At 38.2% G+C, this 26,278-nt stretch overlaps 4 protein-coding genes across 4 annotated transcripts; 1 reads left to right on the top strand and 3 right to left on the bottom strand.

Moving 5' to 3' along the window:
- Positions 1–3,580: 3,580 nt before the first annotated feature.
- LOC149613990 (uncharacterized) lies at positions 3,581–8,100 on the bottom strand. The gene is made up of 5 exons (XM_089858065.1): positions 7,830–8,100; positions 7,315–7,761; positions 5,584–7,213; positions 3,732–3,793; positions 3,581–3,603 (listed from the first exon to the last, which is right to left on the bottom strand). Exons 1-5 carry the CDS (start codon positions 7,894–7,896, stop codon positions 3,581–3,583), a joined length of 2,229 nt encoding a protein of 742 aa, XP_089714191.1. The 5' UTR covers positions 7,897–8,100.
- Positions 8,101–10,168: 2,068 nt separating this feature from the next.
- LOC149613989 (cytochrome P450 1A2-like) lies at positions 10,169–10,795 on the top strand. Its single transcript, XM_089858081.1, has 2 exons — positions 10,169–10,563; positions 10,631–10,795. The coding sequence occupies exons 1-2, from the start codon at positions 10,191–10,193 to the stop codon at positions 10,792–10,794; spliced, it is 537 nt and encodes a 178-aa protein (XP_089714207.1). The 5' UTR covers positions 10,169–10,190; the 3' UTR covers position 10,795.
- Positions 10,796–11,816: 1,021 nt separating this feature from the next.
- On the bottom strand, positions 11,817–13,956 carry LOC149613988 (cytochrome P450 2U1-like). The gene is made up of 2 exons (XM_089858082.1): positions 13,559–13,956; positions 11,817–11,934 (listed from the first exon to the last, which is right to left on the bottom strand). Exons 1-2 carry the CDS (start codon positions 13,797–13,799, stop codon positions 11,849–11,851), a joined length of 327 nt encoding a protein of 108 aa, XP_089714208.1. The 5' UTR covers positions 13,800–13,956; the 3' UTR covers positions 11,817–11,848.
- A 5,262-nt stretch (positions 13,957–19,218) lies between these two features.
- Positions 19,219–24,589, bottom strand: LOC149613987 (uncharacterized). The gene is made up of 2 exons (XM_089858064.1): positions 24,285–24,589; positions 19,219–19,495 (listed from the first exon to the last, which is right to left on the bottom strand). The coding sequence occupies exons 1-2, from the start codon at positions 24,587–24,589 to the stop codon at positions 19,234–19,236; spliced, it is 567 nt and encodes a 188-aa protein (XP_089714190.1). The 3' UTR covers positions 19,219–19,233.
- Positions 24,590–26,278: the final 1,689 nt, after the last annotated feature.

The raw sequence follows: 26,278 nt of genomic DNA, 5'->3' as shown, positions 1-26,278 counted from the left end.
ATCTTTGCAACGACGTTTATGGAGCTAATAGGTCGATAGTTGTTGGGGAGTACTTTAGGTCCTTTTTTGTGTATCGGTGTTAAATTGGCCTGTTTCCATTGATTTGGTAGAAGTCCAATTGCAAATGACTGAGAGATTAATGTATAAATTGGGGAACACAGTTGAGTAGCAAGATTTCGCAAGATATAGGGGTGAAGACCGTCGGAAGCGGGGGATTTGTTCGTTGGAAGACTTTTCAGGATGACATAGATATCTTGCTCAGTACAAGTAAAATCTTGAAGGCCAGGCATAGGTAACGGTGAATATGATGACGCATTTGGATCAGCAACAGTGGAGGAAAAGTAGTTGTTAAGCAGTGTAGCATTGTCATAGGTATTGGTGGCAAAGGTTCCGTCATGACGCTGAAGTTGAACAATAGGAAAACGGGTTTTACGCCGTTTGTTGACATAGGCATAAAAAAGCTTTTGGGTTGTGAGAGATTTGTTGTAGTAGGGTATTTTCTGAACGTCTGTGCTGATTTCTTAAGTGGTTAGTCAAACCATTTCTCATCTTTCTATAATGATCATATCTTTCCGAAATGACAGCCTGAGATGCAAATGTCTTCTTTGCCTTTGTGTAAGAACGCCATGCTTGCACTTTTAAGGTTCTGGATCTGATTAAACGTGGGGATAATTTGGGCTTGCCACCTAGCGTGCGAAGAGGTGTAAGTGATTCTTGATAGTTGTAGAGAAGATTGTGAAATAGTTGCCATGATGCGTTTATGTTTACAAAAGGTGTAGGGAGCAGGATAGTCCATTGGATCGGGTGTAATTGATTTGCAAGAGATGCAAGGTCACATTCAAAATAGTTTCTCAGTTGACGACGAAAGTAAGGTAATGAAGATAACTGTAGTGTAAATTTGATAGTAGCATGATCGCTGTTGCCTATCGGGGCAAGGGTTGATACAGCGGTAATTAGGTATGGCTCACTACTTAAAATGAGATCGAGTATACTATCATTTCTTTCCAGACCACCGTGTCTTGTAACATCAGTGACAAATTGAGTTAACGCTTGAGTTTGTACAAAGGTCAGGATTCAGGAACTGTTTCGCGGAGATGGTCGCACCTGCTAGAGGTGTAAGGCTTAACCAGTCTAACTTGGGATAATTAAAGTCACCAAGGAGGATTAATGGGCAGTTTTCCTTCTCACGGAAATCAAGTAATGCTGACATATAGTTTTGGATTGCTAGGTGATTGTCAAAAGTCGGAGACCGGTAGGCAACACTGATTAATAATCTTTCGTATGGTAAGGTAAGTAAGACAGTTAAGCAGTCTAGACCGACATAGGATGAAGTTTGAGGCAGAGGGTGATAATCTTGTGGATCAAGTTGACGCGAAGGGTATTTATCTTGTATTAAAAGAGCCACACCTCCTCCATTCGAGATAGGACGGTCATAACGATAGACAATATATCCAGGATAGTAAGGGTTTATTGAATGATCTGCTTCTGTCCACCAGGTTTCCGTTAATGCCACAAGTAATGGGGAATAGGAATTAAGGGATAGTTGAAGATCGGTGATTTTAAAAACGCTATTAAGGCTGCGAACATTTGTTAACAAGCATACTTGGGTTGTAGTTCGATTTGAAGTAATTGACTGTGGTTGAAGGGGAGGCGGTAAGGTTGGTAAGAGTTTTAGATATGATGAAGGAGAGGGTAGGAATTGCAGTGCAGATGGGTTTAGTTGAGACGGAGCAGTTAATTTAGGAGTAGTAATAGTGGTTGTAGAAAGTGGTAATGGGAATACTAATTTAATGGGTGGAAGGGTTGTTGGGCTGGGTTAGGATAGGATGTGGGGTGATGAGAAGAAGCAGGGAAAAGAGGTGGCAAGTGTGACAAGGAAACGGGTGGAAATGGATGAGCGGGAAAAGGGGTGGGTAGAAGTGGTTGTGAATCATGTCTTAAAGAGTAGTTCGGTGTCACAGTGGTGTTTGAGTGAACTATTTTACCCTGACGGACGAATATATTGGTTTCACCAGGTGCTTTACGCATTTTGAGCTCTTGGATTAATTGGCGATGGTACTGTCTTTGTTGGTGGGAGCGATCAGGAGTGACAGGGTAGGAGAAACCTGAATCCTGACAGCGACGAAGGGAAGACGCTTCGCGAACAAAGTACTGGCGATCAGAGACCGAACGGAATCTTAGTCTGAGTGGTCGCGCGGGAGTAGCATCTTGATGAAATTGGCCTATCCGGTCAAAACACACGTTATTGCAATCAGCCAGGGAGAAGTCAAGTTGTTGAAGTAAGTTATTAATAAAAGATTGGTCAGTAGATTCAGAGTTTGCATCAGGAACCTTGAAGATAAGGGCATTGTATTTACGATAGTCGACATTATAAGTGTCTTTGGTCTGGCCATGAGAGTTTTCAAATGTTCGTGAACCGGAGATGTTAGTGGATTTCTTAGGAGGAACAATTGGCTGGGAGGGGTCGTAAATTGTAGAGGAAATTGTAGAGGAAATTGAGGCTGGAGGGCCAGCCTGCTCAAGTGTTGATAAACGTTTGTGAATGTCAGATAACTTTGAGGTGGTTTTGTCAATATTGTCAGTTAACGTTGAGGTGATTTTGTCAAAATTGCCAGTTAAATTGATTAATTGGCAGGGAATGTTGTGTGATTCTAAGGCTTCGAGACGAGTAGCGTGAGAAGCAGAGTTAATCTTTAAAGTATCGATTGATTGTTGCAGCTCACGGAGATCAACACTTTGCAGAATATCAGAGTGGGTTTTTAATTGAGTTTGTAGCGAAGCAAGAGAGACCTGAAGAGAGAACATATCGTTCAGTAAGACAGGAACTGATTTGGATGTTTTAAGATTTTCGGTTTCCAATTGCGTGATCTTAGAGATGGCTAATGAAATGGTGGAGTTTAGCTTAGGACCAGTGCTGACACAAGAGGAGCACATAAAGGCAAAACAGTCTGACGGGTGGGTTACGTGGGCTTTGTAGAGTGCATCGTTGATATTGTTACAGGTTGCGTGACACCAGGTGTTACAAATATCACAAATGAGGGCTTTTTGATTTTTACGTACAGTCTGTGTGCAACTGGTGCAAATTTTGTCGGCAGGAAGGTTTTTGTCAGGTACTTGGAGAGAGTTTATTGGCATAGTAAGAGTATTATCTGGTAAATCATTTGCAATGGTGCTCTGAGCGTTTCCAGAGGGAGGTTGCTGTGATGAGGTTGGAGTTATGCGTGAAGCATTGAAGTCTGTAGAAGTGGCCCGTATGCTGTCAACTTTGGCTTTGAGGTCAGATATTTCAATAAGAAGAGGAGAATTTGGCGACTCAGTAGGAGTCCTTCTTGTAGGCTGAGGACTTTGTGAGTTAGTCTGGGTGTCTGAACATCGGCCACGAACCATGTTTTACGGTTGAAAAATGAACTTAGGAAGGTTTGCAAAAGTTTGACCAAGGCTTAACACGCATAGTTATGAATGCAATTAGTTCTTTGAAACTACAAAGTTTTAATGGGATGTTCCCGAGCGCGCCGAGATTAAACAACTGAATAATATCACGTAACGTTCATATTAGCAACGTTATTTAATAATAATTCACTTAAAAACGTTGACAATAACCGGCTAAAGAATCGTCGTCCTCATTGGTCGTTAAAAAAACAGGTAAAAACCAATTAAATCGACAGATTTAATTAAAACTTTCCTTTTACATTGCATTATGCGTGTTTTAAATATAAAATTATTTCACTTACTATCCAAATAGTGTTCCAAATATACTGCGGTTGTCATTTTAACGAGTGAATAAAACAACCATCTATTTATTAATTTAAAATGGCTGACTTCCGAAATCGGGCCTTCGGGCAGCTTCGGGGATGGATCGTTTGTTGTGTGGGGCTTAGACATAGACGACACTAGACACGTGGTGAAAGCTTCTTTCCCAATATTCCCGAGTTTGAACAAGAGGCAAGAGCCAGCAGTGAGTGTTATATGTTATCGCGACCCCTGACATTATTAAATTAGGTTTTATGTGATATTATGAGGTTTTTGATATAAAAATTGCCGTATCTCGAAACATAACGCGTTAAAAATTCCCCAGCAAAATATTGTCAAGCGAGCGCTGCTGACGTCACCCTGGCGCTTCAGCGTTACACCAGGACTCAATAGGCACCCTCCTTCAAACTTATGATTGGCTACTCTTGACTTGTAAGCTAACACGCAAATCAAATTGACAGGTTAGAAAGGATATAGCATAGGGATGTATATTCATTGTTATATAAATTCATGGTTTAGTGGGTTAAGGTGTGGGTGGTTTTGCTGGTGGTTTAGTAGGTTTAGGTTTTGCCAGTTTATTGGGTTAATGGGTTTAGATGTGGTGGGTGGCTCAATCGATTTGGGTGTGGGTGCTTTTGTTGGTTTAGATGTTGGTGGTTTAGTGGGTTAATGGGTTTAGGTGCGAGTGGTTTTGTTAGTTTTGGTGTTGGTGGTATGGTTTGTTTAGGTGTTGGTGGTACAATGGGTTTAGGCGTTGGTCGTATAATGGGTTTAGGCGTTGGTGGTATAATGGGTTTAGGCGTTGGTGGTATAATGGGTTTAGGCGATGGTGGTATAATGGGTTTAGGCGATGGTGGTATAATGGGTTTAGGCGATGGTGGTATAATGGGTTTAGGCGATGGTGGTATAATGGGTTTAGGCGATGGTGGTATAATGGGTTTAGGCGATGGTGGTATAATGGGTTTAGGCGTTGGTGGTATAATGGGTTTAGGCGTTGGTGGTATAATGGGTTTAGGCGTTGGTGGTATAATGGGTTTAGGCGTTGGTGGTATAATGGGTTTAGGCGTTGGTGGTATAATGGGTTTAGGCGTTGGTGGTATAATGGGTTTAGGCGTTGGTGGTATAATGGGTTTAGGCGTTGGTGGTATAATGGGTTTAGGCGTTGGTGGTATAATGGGTTTAGGCGTTGGTGGTATAATGGGTTTAGGCGTTGGTGGTATAGTCGGTCTAGGCGTTGGTGGTATAGTGGGTTTAGGCGTTGGTGGTATAATGGGTTTAGGCGTTGGTGGTATAATGGGTTTAGGCGTTGGTGGTATAGTCGGTTTGGGCGTTGGTGGTACAGTGGGTTTAGGCGTTGGTGGTATAATGGGTTTAGGCGTTGGTGGTATAATGGGTTTAGGCGTTGGTGGTATAATGGGTTTAGGCGTTGGTGGTATAGTCGGTTTAGGCGTTGGTGGTATAGTGGGTTTGGGCGTTGGTGGTATAATGGGTTTAGGCGTTGGTGGTATAGTGGGTTTAGGCGTTGGTGGTATAGTGGGTTTAGGCGTTGGTGGTATAGTGGGTTTAGGCGTTGGTGGTATAATGGGTTTAGGCGTTGGTGGTATAATGGGTTTAGGCGTTGGTGGTATAGTCGATTTAGGCGTTGGTGGTATAGTGGGTTTAGGCGTTGGTGGTATAATGGGTTTAGGCGTTGGTGGTACAATGGGTTTAGGCGTTGGTGGTATAATGGGTTTAGGCGTTGGTGGTATAGTGGGTTTAGGCGTTGGTGGTATAATGGGTTTAGGCGTTGGTGGTATAGTGGGTTTAGGCGTTGGTGGTATAGTGGGTTTAGGCGTTGGTGGTATAGTGGGTTTAGGCGTTGGTGGTATAGTGGGTTTAGGCGTTGGTGGTATAGTGGGTTTAGGCGTTGGTGGTATAATGGGTTTAGGCGTTGGTGGTATAGTCGGTTTAGGCGTTGGTGGTATAGTGGGTTTAGGTGTTGGTGGTATAATGGGTTTAGGCGTTGGTGGTATAATGGGTTTAGGCGTTGGTGGTATAATGGGTTTAGGCGTTGGTGGTATAGTCGGTTTAGGCGTTGGTGGTATAGTGGGTTTAGGCGTTGGTGGTATAATGGGTTTAGGCGTTGGTGGTATAGTGGGTTTAGGCGTTGGTGGTATAGTGGGTTTAGGTGTTGGTGGTATAATGGGTTTAGGCGTTGGTGGTATAATGGGTTTAGGCGTTGGTGGTATAATGGGTTTAGGCGTTGGTGGTATAGTCGGTTTAGGCGTTGGTGGTATAGTGGGTTTAGGCGTTGGTGGTATAATGGGTATAGGCGTTGGTGGTATAGTGGGTTTAGGCGTTGGTGGTATAGTGGGTTTAGGCGTTGGTGGTATAGTGGGTTTAGGCGTTGGTGGTATAGTGGGTTTAGGCGTTGGTAGTATAGTGGGTTTAGGTGTGGGTGGTATAGTGGGTTTGGGTGTGGGTGGCTCTGTTGGTGGTTTAGTAGCCGTTTCGAGTGTTGGTGGTTTAGTAACTGGGCGGTCCTCGAGAAATTTACATTCTTCGAAGATAACTCGTTCCGATTTTGAACGCACTTTGGTCGATATTTCGCAAAAGGAGGCACGTTGCGTTTGGCAACATACGTTGATCACTTTATGTTCATCACCACCGCGCAGTGCTCCGCAATTTCCATCGTCACCGTGACTCGGATGGCCATTGTACCATATTTCTTTAAATTCATTCTCAGTGACCTTGGTTCCATCAAGGTATCGCCAGTCATTTTTCTTATAAAGATCACTGGCTGCAACGTAAATGTGATCATCTTTGAGCCATTTCTCATTCACAATGAAATTCTTGGTTTTATTTAAGATCTCCACGGTGTTAACTTTGGCCAAGTGAGCGTCGCTATTAATTCTGTTACACTGAGACTCGGCTTCGAACCAGGCCACTTTATTAGTTTCAAGCCAATAACATTTATCGCCCACTTTGACGGCATCATCGCAAATTTCTTTGGCTGATTTTTGGTCTTGAACGTAATTATATTCAGCCTTGGTTACTGGTACTTCACACATGAAGGAGTGTTTACTGTGACATGCTATAGCCCTTATTCCGTATCCGTCTTTATCATTTTCGTAGATAGCACTGCATTTTTCAGGTCCAAGATTATGAGGTCCATCATTTCCCCAAATACTTTCGTCAAATGTTGTTTGGTCAATATTTTCCCATTTCTCGTTGGACTTGATATTGCTGTTCCTTACCAAGCCAATGTGTGTTATACGGGCATTACTTTGTTTTGCTATGTAGATGAGATGACGTGCTGTCTCCTGGGTATTGACTATAGCTAATTGCGCGTTGGGGTTCAGTCGTTTACATTCACGGGAGGCGTTGCCCCAATTTAAAGCTTGGTGTTCAACCCAGAAGCATTTGTCACCAACGGTCATTCCTTTCGGGCATTGAGGTGGAAGACTGGAAATATTGCAATGCCCTCAAAGTAAAAAAAATATATATATATATTTATTTCATTATATTCGCTCCAAGTTGCCTCAAAATATGTCATGAAATATATCAAATTAAATACTAACTTACGTTTAACAAAAGGTACTTCACAAATAAACGGAGATGGTAAAGCGCATTCTTTACTTCCCAGCTGGATCTCGAACGATTTTACTAAAACTACCCCGCAATCATCTTCGTGTATCTTACGTTCATAATTGTTATTCTCTTCATGCCTTAAAAATTGTCGATATTTTTCTGGAACTTCAGTGCCGTCGATGTAGTGCCAATGGTCTTGATTTCTCATCATTCCGATGAAGGGACATCCTTCATTTTCGTCGATACACTTCCCAAAGTTGAATTTTAGCTTTAGTAATAGTCGCAACATCGCGTCTTTGATCTGATCGGTATTGACCTTGGCTAGACTTGCGTGTGGGTTAAACTTTTGACATTTGATCAGAGCTTCATCCCAAGAAACCTTTTCATGGTTAGCCCAGTAACATTTGTCACCAACTTGAACTCCTATGTCACACACAGATTCTATGGAATTCGATAAGATATTTATTTTACTTTTGATGAAGCTAGGTTTGTCAAAATTGATTTCTTACTGGTTTTAATCCCAATTGTGGCAGCTAAGAAAGCGGCTAGGGTTAACGCTAAGTACCTATGGAACATATTTTGGAAACTTGCTTTTGACTTCGAAGAGCATTTAGATTAGTCCGTTAAAAATGGTCGATGTGGCTTCGATCAAAAGGGGATAGAAGAAAGATGAAAGTATTACTCGTGTACAATTATTGTTTACTGCTTTGTGAAATTATAGTTCAATTCAGCTATAAATTTAAGCCACAGTACAATTGAACGATAATATTTTACGACCATTTTACCTCTCTAGTGACGATGACGTTACGGAGAGGTATTACACTGCACGTGTCTGTCGCCGTGTTCGCAGTTGGCAAATCGAATAATAGCCGGACCGCGTTCGCAGTATTGCCTTCTACTACACTATCATCGTTAGGGTTAAGATATACGTGGCGATCGACTATGGTTACGAGGAACGTAGAGCCTTCCAATGGCAAGGTTTTCCGCCAAAGACTCACGCAATTACGAGCTTTCTAATCTGTTATTTGAATCAATCGCCTTATATACCCTAAATTTACAAAAATTCTTGAAGGGACATACACTAGAATTCAAACGTCAACAATAGCTATGTTTAGAATGATTTTGGGAATAAAGTTTCTTAAAACGATTTAACTAGAATTAATGTAAATTACTGACCATTTAAATAATTAATATCAATTATATTTAGGGATGAACCGGTACCGATACTCGGGGTTTCCCGATAGTATCGCATCGGTGGGTTCGATACCGATACTAAACCGATACTCGTTTAAAATGCGTTAAATGGCGCTACATGACATTTTTAGGTCTTTTAGTAACGTAATGATGGTGATAATATCTCATTTCTATGAATTTCAATCGTGACGAGTTCTCATTTATATAAAAAGTACCCGAATTCAGTTTATCGAACAACTAATAAGCGAAAATCTTTCTTAGTACGCGCCTACTACTCTAGGGATGAACCGATACCATTTCGGAATCGGTTGAAGTATCGGGTATCATAGTGAGTAAATATCGGTATCGATCGGTATCGGTTCATGTTTGTACCGGTATCGATCGGTATCGGGTTAAGCCTGGTTTCGGCCATCTCTAATTGTATTTATTTAATTATTTATGATAAAGCTCTTAATTTAGCCTCGACTCTGAGAGGTTTATTTTGGTTTCCCAACTTGTTTTAATAATAGAGGAATAGATTGAATTTATTTAAATCATAAATGGTTATATTGGGACCGAAGTACAATGGAGTCTACCGACGATTATTACTAAAAAAATGTTCTATGACATTTCACTACAGGGATCACCATTTACAAGTTATGATTAGAGTGTTTTAGGTGGCCTCTTAAATTTAAGTAAAAAACTGAAAGGCAATAACGGGTCATCCGTTAAACACTCCAATCACAACTTGTAAACGGCTAACCTTAGGGAAACAATGTCATAGAACAATTTCGACTCCATATTTTCCATACCCACTTATAATAATAAAACACGAGCAGTTAACCACTAATAAAAACCATATAAAAACAAAACCGAGTTGAGAGGACTATCACTAACCACTAATTTAGCTAAATATGTAACTATTGCTATTTATTGATAAGTAATTGCTGATGTTAAAATTAAAATACTGAATATTGAAGCTTTACAAAGGGGTGTTCATACTGGTATCTTTACCCTTGTAATCAAAGGTAAAAATAAAAAACTCGGCCTTGTGTTTTTTTTTATTTTCTATTTTAAGATAATTTTAATACTTTATTGTTATCGGTCTTTTAATTTAAAGAGGCATGCGCAGTTCCATGCTTCTGGGAAATAATTCGAAATGATATATACTTACATATTATCTTATCTCTAGTTTAAGAACAAATACTTCATTTAGGTATCTAAGAATATGGAAAAAGAAGGAATGGAGAACAGAGTAAGCTGGGCGCGCGTCAAAGTTCCAGACCCCCTTCCTCCGGACGGGGGGTATGAAAGAAGAGGCGGGTCATAGCGACAGAGGTTAAAAGGAATTACGTATTTTTCGCCGTCCCTATCAGTTACGTCATCAAAACGTAGTTTAAGTGAGCCAATAAGATAATTTAAACTTTATGTTACGTGTTGGAGGGTGGGGCTCTATACTGGGCTATGAGTCGGACTGAAGAAAATACTAACCGTTCTATATTCTTTCTTCTAAAATTAAATCTATCAATGGTATAAACTGTATTCATTTTAATATGGTTAGAAAAACTTCGTATAAAAAAGATATGCAATCAATCATACGACCAAATTCTTAGTTACGTGAATGAATGGTTTTTCTTAAAGATATAAAACTTTCAACAACTTCAAATTGACATTTGCTCATACACTATTCACTAAAGATGTCTGATTTATGGTATAAAATTATTATTGAGGATGCCCTAAAGGATCCAAAGGCAATTCTACTGACCATCCTGGTTGGTCTGATCGTTTATATTACTGGTTCATCTCTGATCAAGCGTCGCAAGTATCCACCAGGACCATGGGGTTTGCCCATTATCGGTTACGCCCCTTTTATGACCAAGACACCCCACGTCAAGCTATCAAAATTGTCCGAAAAGTACGGCGACGAGATCATGATCAGAATAATGGGAGATCCGATCGTCCATCTGAACAGCTACGAAGTTACGCGTGAAGCCTTTGTCGAAAAGGGCTACGACTTTGGTGAGAAACCACAAGATTTTAGCTTCTTCCAATGGATAACTGACAGCTTAGGTAATTCAATTCAAGATTCAGAAAAATAGTTCTCTTGAAAATACCTTTTCTTAACGTATAACTTTAGGTATTGCTCAGAGCGAGGGACCAATTTGGAAAGAGCACCGAAGATTTGCCTTGCACACCTTGAGGGATTTTGGTTTTGGAAAGTTGGCTTTAGAACGCAAAGATTTGGACATAGTTGGCGATTTGGTAAAAACTTTGGCAGGGGCGCCGATCATCAACCATTAATTAGACATTTATTTCCTTAATATCTACATTTGGCTGAAAGCTTATAAGAATTCAGTCTTCGTATAACAGCCTTGTGACACTCGAAAGTGTTATCATTGTGTCCTTCCGGTTGTGAGAGGTTGAATCTTTGAAGAACTGATGTCAAAAAGAGGAATACTTCCATACGAGCCAAGGCTTCTCCGGGACAAGCCCTTTTATCTGCGAATTTTTATGATACAAGAAAATATTTTAGAAATCAAATCAGGAGTCCATAACACACGAAGTACCAAAGTGAGTTTTTCTATTCACTCATCAGGCTTTATGACAGCGGGACGCCGCGACGCTAGCGCCACCACATAAATAGACCTTTTCGCCATAAAATATTGTAGTAGGCAACCCTCAGTACCAAGGGAGTTGAAATATTACCGTCTCAGCGCACTCTCATGATACAAAAAGACTACAGCGCAGGCGCTAAAAAGCGAAATGGAAGGCAAAGATCTACACCATTCAGATGTAACTAAGAGGGAAAGACACAAGGGTAAGACTTTTCCTTTAACTTTGCTTTTTGGCTCCTTCGCTGTAGTTTATTTGTATCATGAGAGTACAGACGCAATGTATCTTGTATGTCCCAATACTGAGGATTACCTACCCCTTTATTTACGTCGGAAATATATTCTCGCCTCTGAGCTTATCGTGTGATCGAAATGAAGTGACGCAGTATTTTTTTTTCGTCGTTTAAATTAAATGGCGCCACCAGAGGCCTGCTGAAGCTCCATGCCTACACACACAAACGGCGGACTTCCTTTTGTTTCTTGTAAATATCGCGCCCTCAAGCCTCCGATGGCGCCCTTTAAGATGATGGAAAATAATGAAGGAAGCTGGGGGATTCGAACTAAATACCTAAGCTGAAGACGGATAGATTATAAACCGCCACAGGAGGGTTATGGACTTATGATCCAATCTTCAATGTCGAAATTAACTTACCCATGGAGAATGGTATCAGATGATCCATTTTCTTCAACGATCCATCAGCCTCCAAGAAGCGTTCCGGAATGAACTTTTCAGGGTCGCTATATTACCTTGGGTCTCGATGAATTCTCCACAAATTGGCCATAATGATGCTTCGTTTGGGTATAGTGTAACCAGCCAGAGTAGCTTCCTCTGTTTCGTAATAAAGTATAACAAGTAACTCAAATGAAAATTTTCGTGCTAGGTGTGGTTGGCATGTTTGTTTCAGTAACCATGCATATTTTCTAGCACGATTACACGCTAAGTTAATATAAAATGGTGTCCATTAAGTTCTTATTGGTTCGGGCTTACTAAAATAATTATATTTACAAATAGATTAATATCTATAAAACAGACATACAAATCATGAGCTTGGTTGTTTGTTCCTTAATTCTAGAGAAAAATACTTCTTAATAGTCTGCAAACCAACTGAAGCTGTAGAAACTACGCAAGTCGCAAGTCACCGTGTTTTGAACCTAATTTGACGGTGCGTGGGACCGAGGGGTAAAATACTTTTATAACAGCGAAAAACGTTTCAAGAATTTCACTGGTTAACTACAAATATGTTTCTTAAAGAAACCTATTTACCCGAGGGGTCGGACGTTTAGGAAAAAGTGTACGGAATTTTGAAATCCAATAGCCCCTTCCAAAAAGTTTGACTGCCTTGTGCATCTTGTTGTTTAAGTTCTTCGCGCATGCGCACTTGGAGCTAAAAAACGTCATATCTAGGTTGTGAACTAGGCTATGCGGGGAAACTACTTCCTGTTTGTAGGAAGAACTGAACTGACTCAGACTAAGAATATTTTTTCAAAACTTTTTGGAAGTTGCTATTTGATTTCGTCGGATTTCATTTGATTTCGTCGGATTTTGTTTGATTTCAGAATTCGATAAAATCCAATGGATTTCATCGAATTTTGAAATTTTTCCCGTGATTCCGTCGGTTTTTGCTATTTTTACCGTGATGTCGACTGATTTTGCGATATTTCCCTTAATTTCGTTGGATTTTGAGGTTTTTCGCGTGATTTCCTCGGATTTTGAGATTTTCCCCCGTAATTTCGTCGGATTTTGTGATTTCTTTTGATTTTGGATTTCATGAATTTTGGAATGGATTTCACGATTTCTTTACTGATTTTGCTTCTGATTTTGTGATTTCCCTTCTGATTTCGTGATTTCTATGTTGATTTTGTGATTTCTATGTTGATTTTGTGATTTCTATGTTGATTTTGTGATTTCTATGTTGATTTTGTGATTTTTTTTACTGATTTTATGATTTCTTTACTGATTTTGTGATTTCGTTGCTGATTTCGGATTTTTTATTTGATTTCGAAATCAGCATTGATTTCGGATTTCTTAAATTGGATTTCACGGGTAGCGTACGGGATTTCATGAATGACCGACCCCTCGTATTTACCCCTCTCATAAACAAATGAACTCCCTAAAATTAGTTTGAGTGAGGTTAAGTTGTGAAGATATACATTTGAACGCCCCTCGTCTAGTTTAGCTGGCAGTGAAGGACTGCAGTTATCGGAATTGAGGTACAAAATAAAATCAAAGTGAACATACTGCAATAACACTAATTTCTTTATTTCCCAATAGTGGCAGCTGGTTGTCTTAATCAGTTTCTAGTCACACTTGTTTTTCGTTCACACAGACAAACAAACAAACGAACGAACAAACAAAAAATTACCATAGAGCTATATATGTGCATTAAGTGCGTGTTACATAATAACACTTCCCGAAAGGTCTACAATTAACCATTTAGTAATTAGAAACTTACCTGGATTACTGTGGACAGGAATAATAGCGACTATCGTGGCAAATCGATGTATTTCAGCGATGACAGCTTCAGTGTAGGGCATTTTTGGTCGATCGATAATAGACGGTTCCCTTTCCCTACCAATGACGCGGTCAATTTCCTCTTGGACCTTCTTTTGGACATCTTGATGGATCATCATAATTTTGTAGGCCCAATACATGGTAGCGGTGATTGTCTCGGTTCCAGCGAAGAAAAAGTTCATACCGATGGCTGTTCCCTTACAAAAATCTTCTTAAGAGTTCTAAAGGAATTTCTTTGGAACCCTACGGAGCCCTTGGGATCATTTTCCAAAGAAACTATTTCCAAAGACTTCCATGGAATTTCCTAAAGAATTCTTGAGATAAATTTCCAAAGAATGTCTTGGGATTATTTTCTAAAGAAATTCGTTAGGAATTCTAAAGATAAATTTCCTAAGAAGGTCTAGGGATTATTTTCTAAAGAAATTCTTTAGGAATTCTGGAGATAAATTTCCAAAGAATGTCTTGGGACTATTTTCTAAAGAAATTCTTTAGGAATTCTAAAGATGAATTTCCTAAGAAGGTCTAGGGACTATTTTCTAAAGAAATTCTTTAGGAATTCTAGAGATAAATTTCCTAAGAGGGTCTTGGGATTATTTTCGAAAGAAATTCTTTAGGAATTCTAGAGATAAATTTCCAAAGAATGTCTTGGGATTACTTTCTAAAGAAATTCTTTTGGAAGTCTAGAGATAAATTTCCAAAGAATTTCTTGGTATTATTTTCTAACGAAATTATTTAGGAATTCTAGGGATAAATTTCCAAAGTAGGTCTAGGGGTTGTTTTCCAACGAAATTCTTTAGAATTCTTGAGATCAATTTCCAAAGAAGGTCCATGGCTTATTTCCAAAAGAAATTCGTTAGCATTATTGAGATAAATGTCCAATGAAGCTCTAGAGTTGGTTTTCCAGAGAAGATCTAGGGTTTATCTTCCAACGAAATTCGTTTGGAATTCAAGAGATTAATTTCAAAGGGCCAGATATATTGCAATTATGCTTTACATATAATTATCACAAAATATTTTTACCCAAATTGTTTAGCTAAAGTTTTCCTAGATAGACATTAACTTGATGGTTAAAAAAATTAAAAACGTTTCACGAAGGCTTGTCCCGTAGCTAAGGCTAGGCAAGCGCTGAAATGGAATGTTACATTTACCTATTTTTAGTTTTGCCGCTCTTTAGAGCTGGAAAACTATTGTTCCGCCCTCTGTTGGCTGGACGGCTGGTCGGCAGGTCGGCTGGATTTTGGTGTGACCTGATGAGATTCGTCATAAATAAACTTTTTAAATTTCAAATTTCCCGCGAATTTTCGACTCGAAATTCATCCGTAGTTCACGCTACACCTCATAGGTGGCGTAACGTATTTAATTTCAATTGAAATTATTTTTCCCGTCGGTGCCGGGCTTCGAACCTGCCATGTCCCAATCCATACGAGACGTCAGTGAAGACGCCCGAGCGAGCGCGTTACCACGAAGCCACGCTTGCTTAGTACAAAACCCGAGTTAAATTAGACTGTAGAGTAGAGAGAGGTAGAAGTTTGTGGATCCCCACCCACCCTCCCCTTCCCGACGCGCGGCAACCAGCTGCGGCTGGATTTTGTAAGTGGGAGAGGAGAGAGAGTAGAGAGAATGACTGCCTAGCGCCCGCCAATAATTTTTAGCAATGCGATTTAAATCAATGAAACATACTCATTTAAAGTTAAATAATTATAATTAGCTAATATGATTATTATATTTAAAAAAAATTATATTATTTAAGTAATAAATTTAACGATAGTTGTTGAGAGATTCAATAGAGGGCAACATGAGATGTCATAAATAGACTGCGAAGTTTGCGAACTCCGTCTAGTTTGTTGTCTGCCTATTGCAAGGTGGATGATCGATGATTAGTTTAATCAGGTGTTTAAATGTAACTTGATTCCGGCGATACCATTAATGACAAACGCAATCAACATACTCATGGTTTAATTAAAGTTAATTAAATTGAATTGCTCAAAGATAATTATAAAATTAAATCAACAACTCAACTATCTGCTCAACGATAATTTGGCTAGTTTTTGTCAGATTTGCTGTTTATTTAAACGTAATTAAACAATGGTTAAATACTGCAGCGTGTATGGGTGTAAAAATAATGAGTGGTGTCCGCTTTCACCAATTTCCGCGCGACGTTAAATTGTCGAAACAATGGGATATAGCTTTAAAAATGGGTAAACCACACACCAAGTCCATGGTTGTCTGCTCCCTTCATTCCGAAATATGAACATTCAGGTATGTTTTAAGCGTATAATATTAATTTAAAACCAATTATAATTAGAGTTATTATTGAAGATAAGTTAAGTTACCCTCCCAGACTTGGACCTTTGGCTGTTCCTTCCAAAAAACTCCCGTTAAGGAAACATGATCAACAATAGTTCAAGGCTAATGGGAGATTGGAAAGACTGCAAAAAAAAAGGAATCAGCTCTCACAATCTCCAACTTTGCATGCAAGTGAAACAGCTGAAATAAATGGACCAGCAGACGCAGAAATTCTAGCTGAAAGATTGGGGATTGATACGGTTCAACAAACTACCGAGGAAACTACGACCGACAAAAGCACCACTCCAAACCCCAATGATAAATCAGGGTTGCCACTGGTCAGGGAATTTGAAAATGGGCCAAAAAGGTTTCAGACCTCAAATCATTTTAAATTAACTCTTACGCAGTTCCTAAGCTTGTTAAAACCCGTGAAAAAAAATGCAAATGAATAATGCACCCAAGACTCGTGAAATTTTGTAAAACAATTTTATTTAATAAATTTGTAAGATTCTATCACATTTTAAGGAACTTAAAAATATCACTTCAGCCTTATTTGCGCCATTATTTTTCCATTTCAAATAATTTGGAATGTAGTAATTAAAATAAGCAAAAAAACCTTTTGAAATAAGTAATTTGTAATCTTGGTTAATTGATTGTTAATAAATCATCTTCCAGTTTGAATAAATTACATAATGACAACTTTGAAGTCCTAAAAGGGCCAAACTAAGTTGCACTTGCCCATAATACATTTGTTTGGGTTTCAAAGAAAATGTTCTGTCCTTCTTGATTACGTAAGGAGTTTTCTTGAGGACTGTTTCTAAGTTTCCTTTTTCACCAATGACTGGACACTTCATTTCGACCAAATTATCGTTGACTAGACCGTCAGGGGAACACCCCAAGAATCGATAAGAAGGGTTGACTTCAAACCAATCTTCGTTACTTTTAAATTAGACTCTTTTTTAAAGCAACAAGAGTTTTTTTCGTTTATAATTCCATACTGTGTGAATTCATTTCCCTTAAAGTTTGACTGAAGAGCTTTTTGAATTTTTTCAGTAGGATCTTTTGGAAAATATTTGTAATGCTCGTAGCAATTTTGACAAGAGAGAGAGCAACAGGTACTAAACAAAACAAAACAGTATGACCAATTTTATACTCGTGTTATGACCAAGGCTTAAGAGTTTACATAACTAATCTGGTTAATATTAGGGTGATTAGGTTTTCAACACTTACCATTTTTGAAAATATTCTCTTCTGAAAATTGTGGTTCATTCATTGCAAAAAATTTCGAGTACTAATTTTCATTTGGCACTTAATTATAAGTTTAAACGTCACATACACTGCCGTTGATGCTACAGGTCTCAGGCCTGCCATTTTTGTTTCACCTAGATCAAGCTTCGCGTTTTCTCCGGACGATGGCACTAGTGAAACTTTTCGTTCTAGGCGCGGAATCTGAGAAAAATTTCCTCACTAAGTTTTTACTTTCGCGAGTTTTAGAGGTTCGGAAAAGTATTGGTCCGACCCTGGCTGGCAGGCTGGGCCTCCCGTCAACCCATTTTTAGTTCTAAAATTGTTTTATACTAAATTAAAATATATAAAATTGTTTTTAAATTAACTTTTTTGGCACAAATATTATGAGATTTTTGTAAGTTTTTTCGGTTCCAGCTTCTCTGATTAATTAACGCTTAGTACATCATAAACAAAAAGGATCTTTATCTCCACCATCCGTTTCCGTGTCCCGTCTAGCGTTGTTCTTTAGGGCTTATGCAAATTACTTCATTTCTATTGCTTCAAGTTTCAAGAGAACATGACTCGGGGCTAATTCTAAGCGCTTGTTGCATATTGCATATTGCATAAGCGTGCAATCAATGAATAATTTTAGTACCCAAACGCATCAATTATCCCACAAATATTAGGTTTGCAACAAAAATATCAAGAAAATTGTTCCATTTCATAGGACAGAAGTTGGTTATTTACTTGTTTCATAATCTATAACCCAAAATCAAGCTAGATTATTTTTATTCATAATTGGAATGATATTTGATATTTAAAAGAAAAAAATAACCGTAAAGTATATAGGCCGGGGTCACCTTACAATAAATTTCGCTAGCCAAGGCAAAACGTTAATATGGCCGGGGCCATCTTGTTTTATTATATTTTTTTGCCTTCAATAACCCGTGAGGTGGTTATGTAAAGGATAAAGCAGATTAAAAGTAAAATAAGAGTAATTAAAATCGTTATGTTTAGATTTACAGGGAATCTAAGCTGTCAGTCGGAATTTTTGCTTAATTCTCTTATGGCATGTTATATCTTTATTTCGAGCGTAATTAGAGTCCAAAATAAATATTTTTTTAAAAACCTTGTAGAGGAAATTAGGTTAAACGCGTTTCTGATACTCGAAAAACTCTCAGTGAATATACATTATTAAATTTAACAACGACGTCTGTATCTACTGCTTGGCCGTTAAAGCCTCCAAAACCCACTTAGTACCCCATACAATTGCACAAGGTTTAAAACTTTCTGCCGTTTACGGATGTTCTTAATAAGTCGATTAAATGTCTGACTTTTAAAGCAACTTCACTCTGAATGCGAGAACTTCCCTCTCTATAAGGGGTGTAGTTCAGCATATAAGAACTACACTTCCTGTATTGGGATATGGTTCTGCATGTAAGAACTATCCTCGTTTCAAGTGGCTAAATTAAATTACCCACTTCTCTATATATTTCCCATGAAAATTCCAAAGATATTTCCCAAGAACATTCCAAAGATATTTCCCAAGAGAATTCCAAAGATATTTCCCAAGATAATTCCAAAGATATTTCCCAAGAAAATTCCAAAGATATTTCCCAAGAAAATTCCAAAGATATTTCCCAAGGAAATTCCAAAGATATTTCCCAAGAAAATTCCAAAGATATTTCCCAAGGAAATTCCAAAGATATTTCCCAAGAAAATTCCAAAGATATTTGCCAAGGAAATTCCAAAGATATTTCCCAAGGAAATTCCAAAGATATTTCCCAAGAACATTCCAAAGATATTTCCCAAGAAAATTCCAAAGATATTTCCCAAGAAAATTCCAAAGATATTTCCCAAGAAAATTCCAAAGATATTTCCCAAGAAAATTCCAAAGATATTTCGCAAGGAAATTCCAAAGATATTTCCCAAGAAAATTCCAAAGATATTTCCAAAGTAATTTCCAAAGAAAAAGAGGCCAATATTCCCCAATTTCCTAAAGAACGCCTTAAGGATTTCCAAAGAAATTTCCCAAGGAATTTTCTTAAGAGTTCTTAAGAAGATTTTTGTAAGGGTTAGACGATCGACTGCAGAAATATTAAGTTATAATCCATATTTGTGAATCAAGTCAAAGAAAGAATGGTAAATCAATGTTAAGTTTCGTTTACTAGTAAAAGTGGTATCTTCTACTTTCTCAGTCTCTTGTCTCTTTTTTTCGGCCAAGAAAGCGTCCAAGTAATCTCTCATATTGTTTGGATCGTAAGTATCTTCGTGTTCTTTGATATGTCTAGTGAATATCGACTGGATATGCTTCTTGATACCTGTGAATTTGTCGTAGTTTGGTAGCATGTGGATAGGTAAAAATCTGTAAATAAGAATTTTTACACGGAATATTGGTGAGAGCTTTAAATTTAATCAAGGTTTCATTAGAGCAGCACGTGTTGCGTATATAGACATGTAACAGTTAGCATCCAATATTTATTTAAATTAATTCTGGTAAGAAACCTTTAACGGCAACGGTTTAATGTACAATTATGATAAAATAGCAAAATAATACATCGCTAAATTAGCTTGATATCTGCAATATGGTAGTTAAACAAGGCGATCCAAGGGCTCGTAATAGTAGCCACATCGTACGAGTGAATAGCCCCTCTATACCTTACCCTAATGAGTGGATAACCCCTCTATACCTTACCCTAATGAGTGAATAGCGCTATCTTTTACAATGCTTAAATAATTTACCGTGCATAAAATCGGAGTGAATAGCCTCTCGATGCCCTACCCTAAACGGTGATAGAACTATTACCCGTATAAATTTACTTATGCCGTAATTGTAATATTCCGGCGAATCGATGAACAGATAAATTTTGTGATTATCCCCTCGATGAGTTTACAACATAGACTTATGCCGATGCACACTTATCGCTTCTTATAAATTTCTAACATTACGACGTACTTAACGCTCAATTAATACAGGTACAGAAAGTTTTAGTTTATGACACAGACTTATGCCGACCCATAATTTTCGCATCTTATAAGTTTCTAACATGAACTTATGGCCAGAAGCGTCTGAAAGAGAAAGAATTCGGTAAAACACCCAATAATTGTAATATCCCGGTGCCTTAAGATCATTCTAAAAAGAACGTCAGTAAATACTTGCTTTTGCTTTCAAAATTTCCCTCGATTTCTTTGAATGTTGAAAGAGGGGAGCTGTCAAAGTCTTATTATCGACGGCCCGACGGGTGAGAGGAATTTTTAAGGGAGAGTATATGGCTTAACCTAACTATCATAATCCTCATCATTTTAAAATACACGAACGAAAAACATCACCTCACCACCATTCTCTCCCATTCACTCTCCCTTCAATGACGATCGAAAAATTTTATACTGTCTAAGGCAGTTCTCTTTCACGACGCCACCACCACCATCACCCAGGGGCGCCGATCATGTGGGGGCAGTGGGGGCCTGAGCCCCCACGGGGGAAAATGAGAGGGGGCTCAGCCCCCTCTGGGAAGCTGCGCTTAATTTGGGTGCCATTGTGAGTCGGCCGAGACTGTTGCCCCACTCTCACTCTTTTTACCGTATAAAAAAATATAAATGGCCTTTTGTTGTTGAAATAATAGAGTTATTTTAGTCTATTTCACTATTTACCATTAGGTCTGTATTTATATCGATATAGAATATATATCCTAAATTCCTAATAAACATTTTCCACTATATATGGATGTAGCAAGACTATATTCAGAACGGAGGTGCGCAAATGTTTTTGGGTGGATTTTTAAATACCAACCACATGGCATCGCTTAGAAACGCCAATCAGTGACTGCAAATAGGAGGTCGGAGCGACCGAATTCTCCGGGAGTCTTGTGCTGAACCAAACGGACTCTTTATATTGCAGGGAGCCCAGCGGTCCTATATTTACCATAAAGTACTATATATTTGAACCTGTCCCATATTATCTTATAATTTCATAAAAGGTCCTATTATATCCTATACTCTTGACTTAGTCTTATATCCTATACTCTTGACTTAGTCTTATATCCTATACTATTGACTTAGTCTTATATCCTATACTCTTGACTTAGTCTTATATCCTATACTCTTGACTTAGTCTTATATCCTATACTCTTGACTTAGTCTTATATCCTATACTCTTGACTTAGTCTTATATCCTATACTCTTGACTTAGTCTTATATCCTATACTCTTGACTTAGTCTTATATCCTATACTCTTGACTTAGTCTTTTATCCTATACTCTTGACTTAGTCTTATATCCTATACTCTTGACTTAGTCTTATATCCTATACTCTTGACTTAGTCTTATATCCTATACTCTTGACTTAGTCTTATATCCTATACTCTTGACTTAGTCTTACATCCTATACTCTTGACTTAGTCTTATATCCTATACTCTTGACTTAGTCTTATATCCTATACTCTTGACTTAGTCTTATATCCTATACTCTTGACTTAGTCTTATATCCTATACTCTTGACTTAGTCTTATATGCTATACTCTTGACTTAGTCTTATATCCTATACTCTTGACTTAGTCTTATATCCTATACTCTTGACTTAGTCTTATATCCTATACTCTTGACTTAGTCTTATATCCTATACTCTTGACATAATCGAAGTTTTCGTATAGTTAAAGGCCAAATTTGTCAAAATTTTGCTCTTTGATTGAGATAACATTTTAAGACAGCAAAAATGCGGAGCTCGCTTCGCTCGCTCTGGAATTTTTCCACATAGTATATTCGTTAAGTTTTTTTTTCCAAGTAAAATCTGATTATTATTTTTTCAGACTTTTCTACACAGTTAGAACTGAAAAGGTTTACATATGAGGATTTTTAGTACTATAGTTCCTATAAAACACCCTTTTCTACTAAATCCTATATTTCATATTTTCCTATAAGGAATAAAAAATTTTGCCTTGGGCCCCAGCCCCCCCCCCTGGGAAAAATAATGATCGGCGCCCCTGCCACCACCACCAACAGGCCAGGTCAAACTAAGACCCACATCGTAGATGTTCATCATACGATGTGGCTAAAAATATGTGAACGTTAACATTTTCATTCTCATCTTCTTCATCGTGATCCCTGATCCGCCATTTTTAAATAGCAAAGAGGAATCTGTAAACCGGAAATTCGGTACCCCCTAAACGTTTCCTCAATATACCGCAAGGGTCGCTAGGATCGCGCGTAACAGAAAACCACGAAAAGTAGAAAGCTTACGTTGCGAGTTCCGGGGGTTGTTAATGGTCTTAGTCTAGTCAAAGTTAATGAAGGATGAGTAATAAAAGTTGGGTATGAACATACGCGAGTAATTAAGATGTTACCCCGTAGTATTACAAATCGTGGAAACTCTTTCCTAAGTTAAAGCATAGCGCGGCTCCAGTTACAAGGTGACTTTCCTCCAGAACTCCGGCTTTGGCTTGGCAAAGGCTAGTGGGCGGGATTTATCGTATAAATCCCGCCCACAAATGTCTCTCTCTTTGCCAAGCCAGAACTGGAGTTCGTAAAGAAAGTCAACTTGTAGGGGATCCACTGGAGCCGCGCTATGCTTTAATATAGGACGGATATTAATTGTTATTTAATAAAACGGAGAAGTGAAGTTCATTAAGGATAAATGAGAAATGAATTTTGCCGTGTAGAGACGGTTTGTTTCTCATAATATAGGAAATCAACAACCAAAGCTACAGTGCTACAAGGAATGTAAACCAGACAAGGCCATTAAATTTAATCACTCCAGCAAAATTCCAGATTTATTGGTAACATGTATGAAAAATACAACCCCTTTGGAGCGGGACGGCTCACCCGAGGGGTCGGATGTTTGTCAAAATCCCGTACAGTTCGTTTGAAATCTATTTAAAATCTCTCTCGCAAATCTCGAAATCCCGAAATCTCACATTAAAATCTAGAAATCCCGAAATCTCACATTAAAATCTAGAAATCGCGAAAACTCACATTAAAATCTAGAAATCCCGAAATCTCACATTAAAATCTAGAAATCCCGAAATCTTAACGTAAAATCCCGAAATCTCACCCTAAAATATCAAAATTTGCAAATCCCCACCCTTACAATACACGTTTTGCATCTATTTAAGAGGGGAAGACACGGGGGTAAACTCTGCCATCCATCTCGCTTTTTGGCACCTGCGCTATATAAGAGTTCTGTATTACAAGTTAGATTATTTTTCTCCAGTAAATTAAAACAAATTTAAAGTCTAAAACCTAAACCTACATTTCAAAATCTCGAAATATCCTTTGAACACCGGAAGTTAATAGTAAACCTTGATAACCCCTGCAAATTCCCAAAATTTCATCGAAAATCTGAAAATCTCCTTGAAATCTGAAAATCTCTTTCAAAATCTGAAAATCATGTTCCAAATCCCGAAATCTCCTTCAAAATCTGAAAATCATGTTCCAAATCCCGAAATCTCCTTCAAAATCTGAAAATCATGTTCCAAATCCCGAAATCTCCTTCAAAATCTGAAAATCATGTTCCAAATCCCGAAATCTCCTTCAAAATCTGAAAATCATGTTCCAAATCCCGAAATCTCCTTCAAAATCTGAAAATCCTGAGCAAAATCACAAAATCTCCTTCGAAATCTGAAAATCGCGTTCAAAATCTCAAAATCTTGAAATCTCAAAATCCCGTACACTATAATGCCGAACGTCGGACCTCTCGGGCTCACCACTATAAAAGTGGTGGCGCTTCACTTTTCAATGGACGCTTCAACTACAGAAACACGGCAACAACTAGAACCTGCTTCAAAGAATGTACCACTTCATTGGGCAAACTTTCCCGTCATTTCCCAGTAATAAAAGTAATTTCATTACGTTCATCATTCAAGTCTATTCTTTCAAAGATATAACATCAAGCTATTGGCATTTTCATATGTGTCCTCTTAAAGTGGGTTTAGGGGTTTGGTGTGAGACCCAAGTTAATTTCACAATGAAATGAGTAGGTTTATTTCATGAAATATCATTAATACTTAAAAATAAATGGGGTGATACTCCATTTGACTCGGAGAGGTAATTGGTTTTCTCAACTTGTTCATTTTTTAAAACCAAGTATTAAATGTGACTTTTTAGAGTTAGCGACTTTTCTTAGAGATTCTATGTCCACCTAGGCCTACAATTAAAGCTTACCTGTTATATTCCGAAGGTTTACTCAATCGCTTCGGGATAGCTGAATTCTTTCGAAATTGAATGTCTTTAAGAGTAAATTCAGACTTACTTAGATAATGGTGTAGCCAAGAAGGCGCTGGCTCCTTGTAAAACTCCAAAGACTTCGTTAACGGCTGCTCTAGTTTCGAGAAATTCGGGATCATTCCTGCCGTAATGTTTGTTAAAAAGCAAACTGCAAATGGTGTTGTTGGCGCAGTTGGAAATATCCTCGTTGATATCGATTGGTTGTCCTTTACTAAGCTCCAAAGTTCAGGGGCGCCGATCATTATTTTTCCCAGGGGGGGGGGGGCTGGGGCCCAAGGCAAAATTTTTTATTCCTTATAGGAAAATATGAAATATAGGATTTAGTAGAAAAGGGTGTTTTATAGGAACTATAGTACTAAAAACCCTCATATGTTAACCTTTTCAGTTCTAACTGCGTAGAAAAGTCTGAAAAAATAATAATCAGATTTTACTTGGAAAAAAAAACTTAACGAATATACTATGTGGAAAAATTCCAGAGCGAGCGAAGCGAGCTCCGCATTTTTGCTGTCTTTAAATGTTATCTCAATCAAAGAGCAAAATTTTGACAAATTTGGCCTTTAACTATAAAAAAATTTCGATTATGTCAAGAGTATAGGATATAAGACTAAGTCAAGAGTATAGGATATAAGACTAAGTCAAGAGTATAGGATATAAGACTAAGTCAAGAGTATAGGATATAAGACTAAGTCAAGAGTATAGGATATAAGACTAAGTCAAGAGTATAGGGTATAAGACTAAGTCAAGAGTATAGGATATAAGACTAAGTCAAGAGTATAGGATATAAGACTAAGTCAAGAGTATAGGATATAAGACTAAGTCAAGAGTATAGGATATAAGACTAAGTCAAGAGTATAGGATATAATAGGACCTTTTATGAAATTATAAGATAATATGGGACAGGTTCAAATATATAGTACTTTATGGTAAATATAGGACCGCTGGGCTCCCTGCAATATAAAGAGTCCGTTTGGTTCAGCACAAGACTCCCGGAGAATTCGGTCGCTCCGACCTCCTATTTGCAGTCACTGATTGGCGTTTCTAAGCGATGCCATGTGGTTGGTATTTAAAAATCCATTCAAAAACATTTGCGCACCTCCGTTCTGAATATAGTCTTGCTACATCCATATATAGTGGAAAATGTTTATTAGGAATTTAGGATATATATTCTATATCGATATAAATACAGACCTAATGGTAAATAGTGAAATAGACTAAAATAACTCTATTATTTCAACAACAAAAGGCCATTTATATTTTTTTATACGGTAAAAAGAGTGAGAGTGGGGCAACAGTCTCGGCCGACTCACAATGGCACCCAAATTAAGCGCAGCTTCCCAGAGGGGGCTGAGCCCCCTCTCATTTTCCCCCGTGGGGGCTCAGGCCCCCACTGCCCCCACATGATCGGCGCCCCTGGGTGATGGTGGTGGTGGCGTCGTGAAAGAGAACTGCCTTAGACAGTATAAAATTTTTCGATCGTCATTGAAGGGAGAGTGAATGGGAGAGAATGGTGGTGAGGTGATGTTTTTCGTTCGTGTATTTTAAAATGATGAGGATTATGATAGTTAGGTTAAGCCATATACTCTCCCTTAAAAATTCCTCTCACCCGTCGGGCCGTCGATAATAAGACTTTGACAGCTCCCCTCTTTCAACATTCAAAGAAATCGAGGGAAATTTTGAAAGCAAAAGCAAGTATTTACTGACGTTCTTTTTAGAATGATCTTAAGGCACCGGGATATTACAATTATTGGGTGTTTTACCGAATTCTTTCTCTTTCAGACGCTTCTGGCCATAAGTTCATGTTAGAAACTTATAAGATGCGAAAATTATGGGTCGGCATAAGTCTGTGTCATAAACTAAAACTTTCTGTACCTGTATTAATTGAGCGTTAAGTACGTCGTAATGTTAGAAATTTATAAGAAGCGATAAGTGTG

Source organism: Phalangium opilio, unplaced genomic scaffold (genome assembly GCF_054372755.1).
Source record: "Phalangium opilio isolate 3A_F unplaced genomic scaffold, DU_Popi_V2 ptg000230l_1, whole genome shotgun sequence".
In the NCBI taxonomy this organism is placed as follows: Eukaryota; Metazoa; Arthropoda; class Arachnida; order Opiliones; family Phalangiidae; genus Phalangium; species Phalangium opilio.
This window is presented reverse-complemented; position numbering and strand designations above follow the sequence as displayed.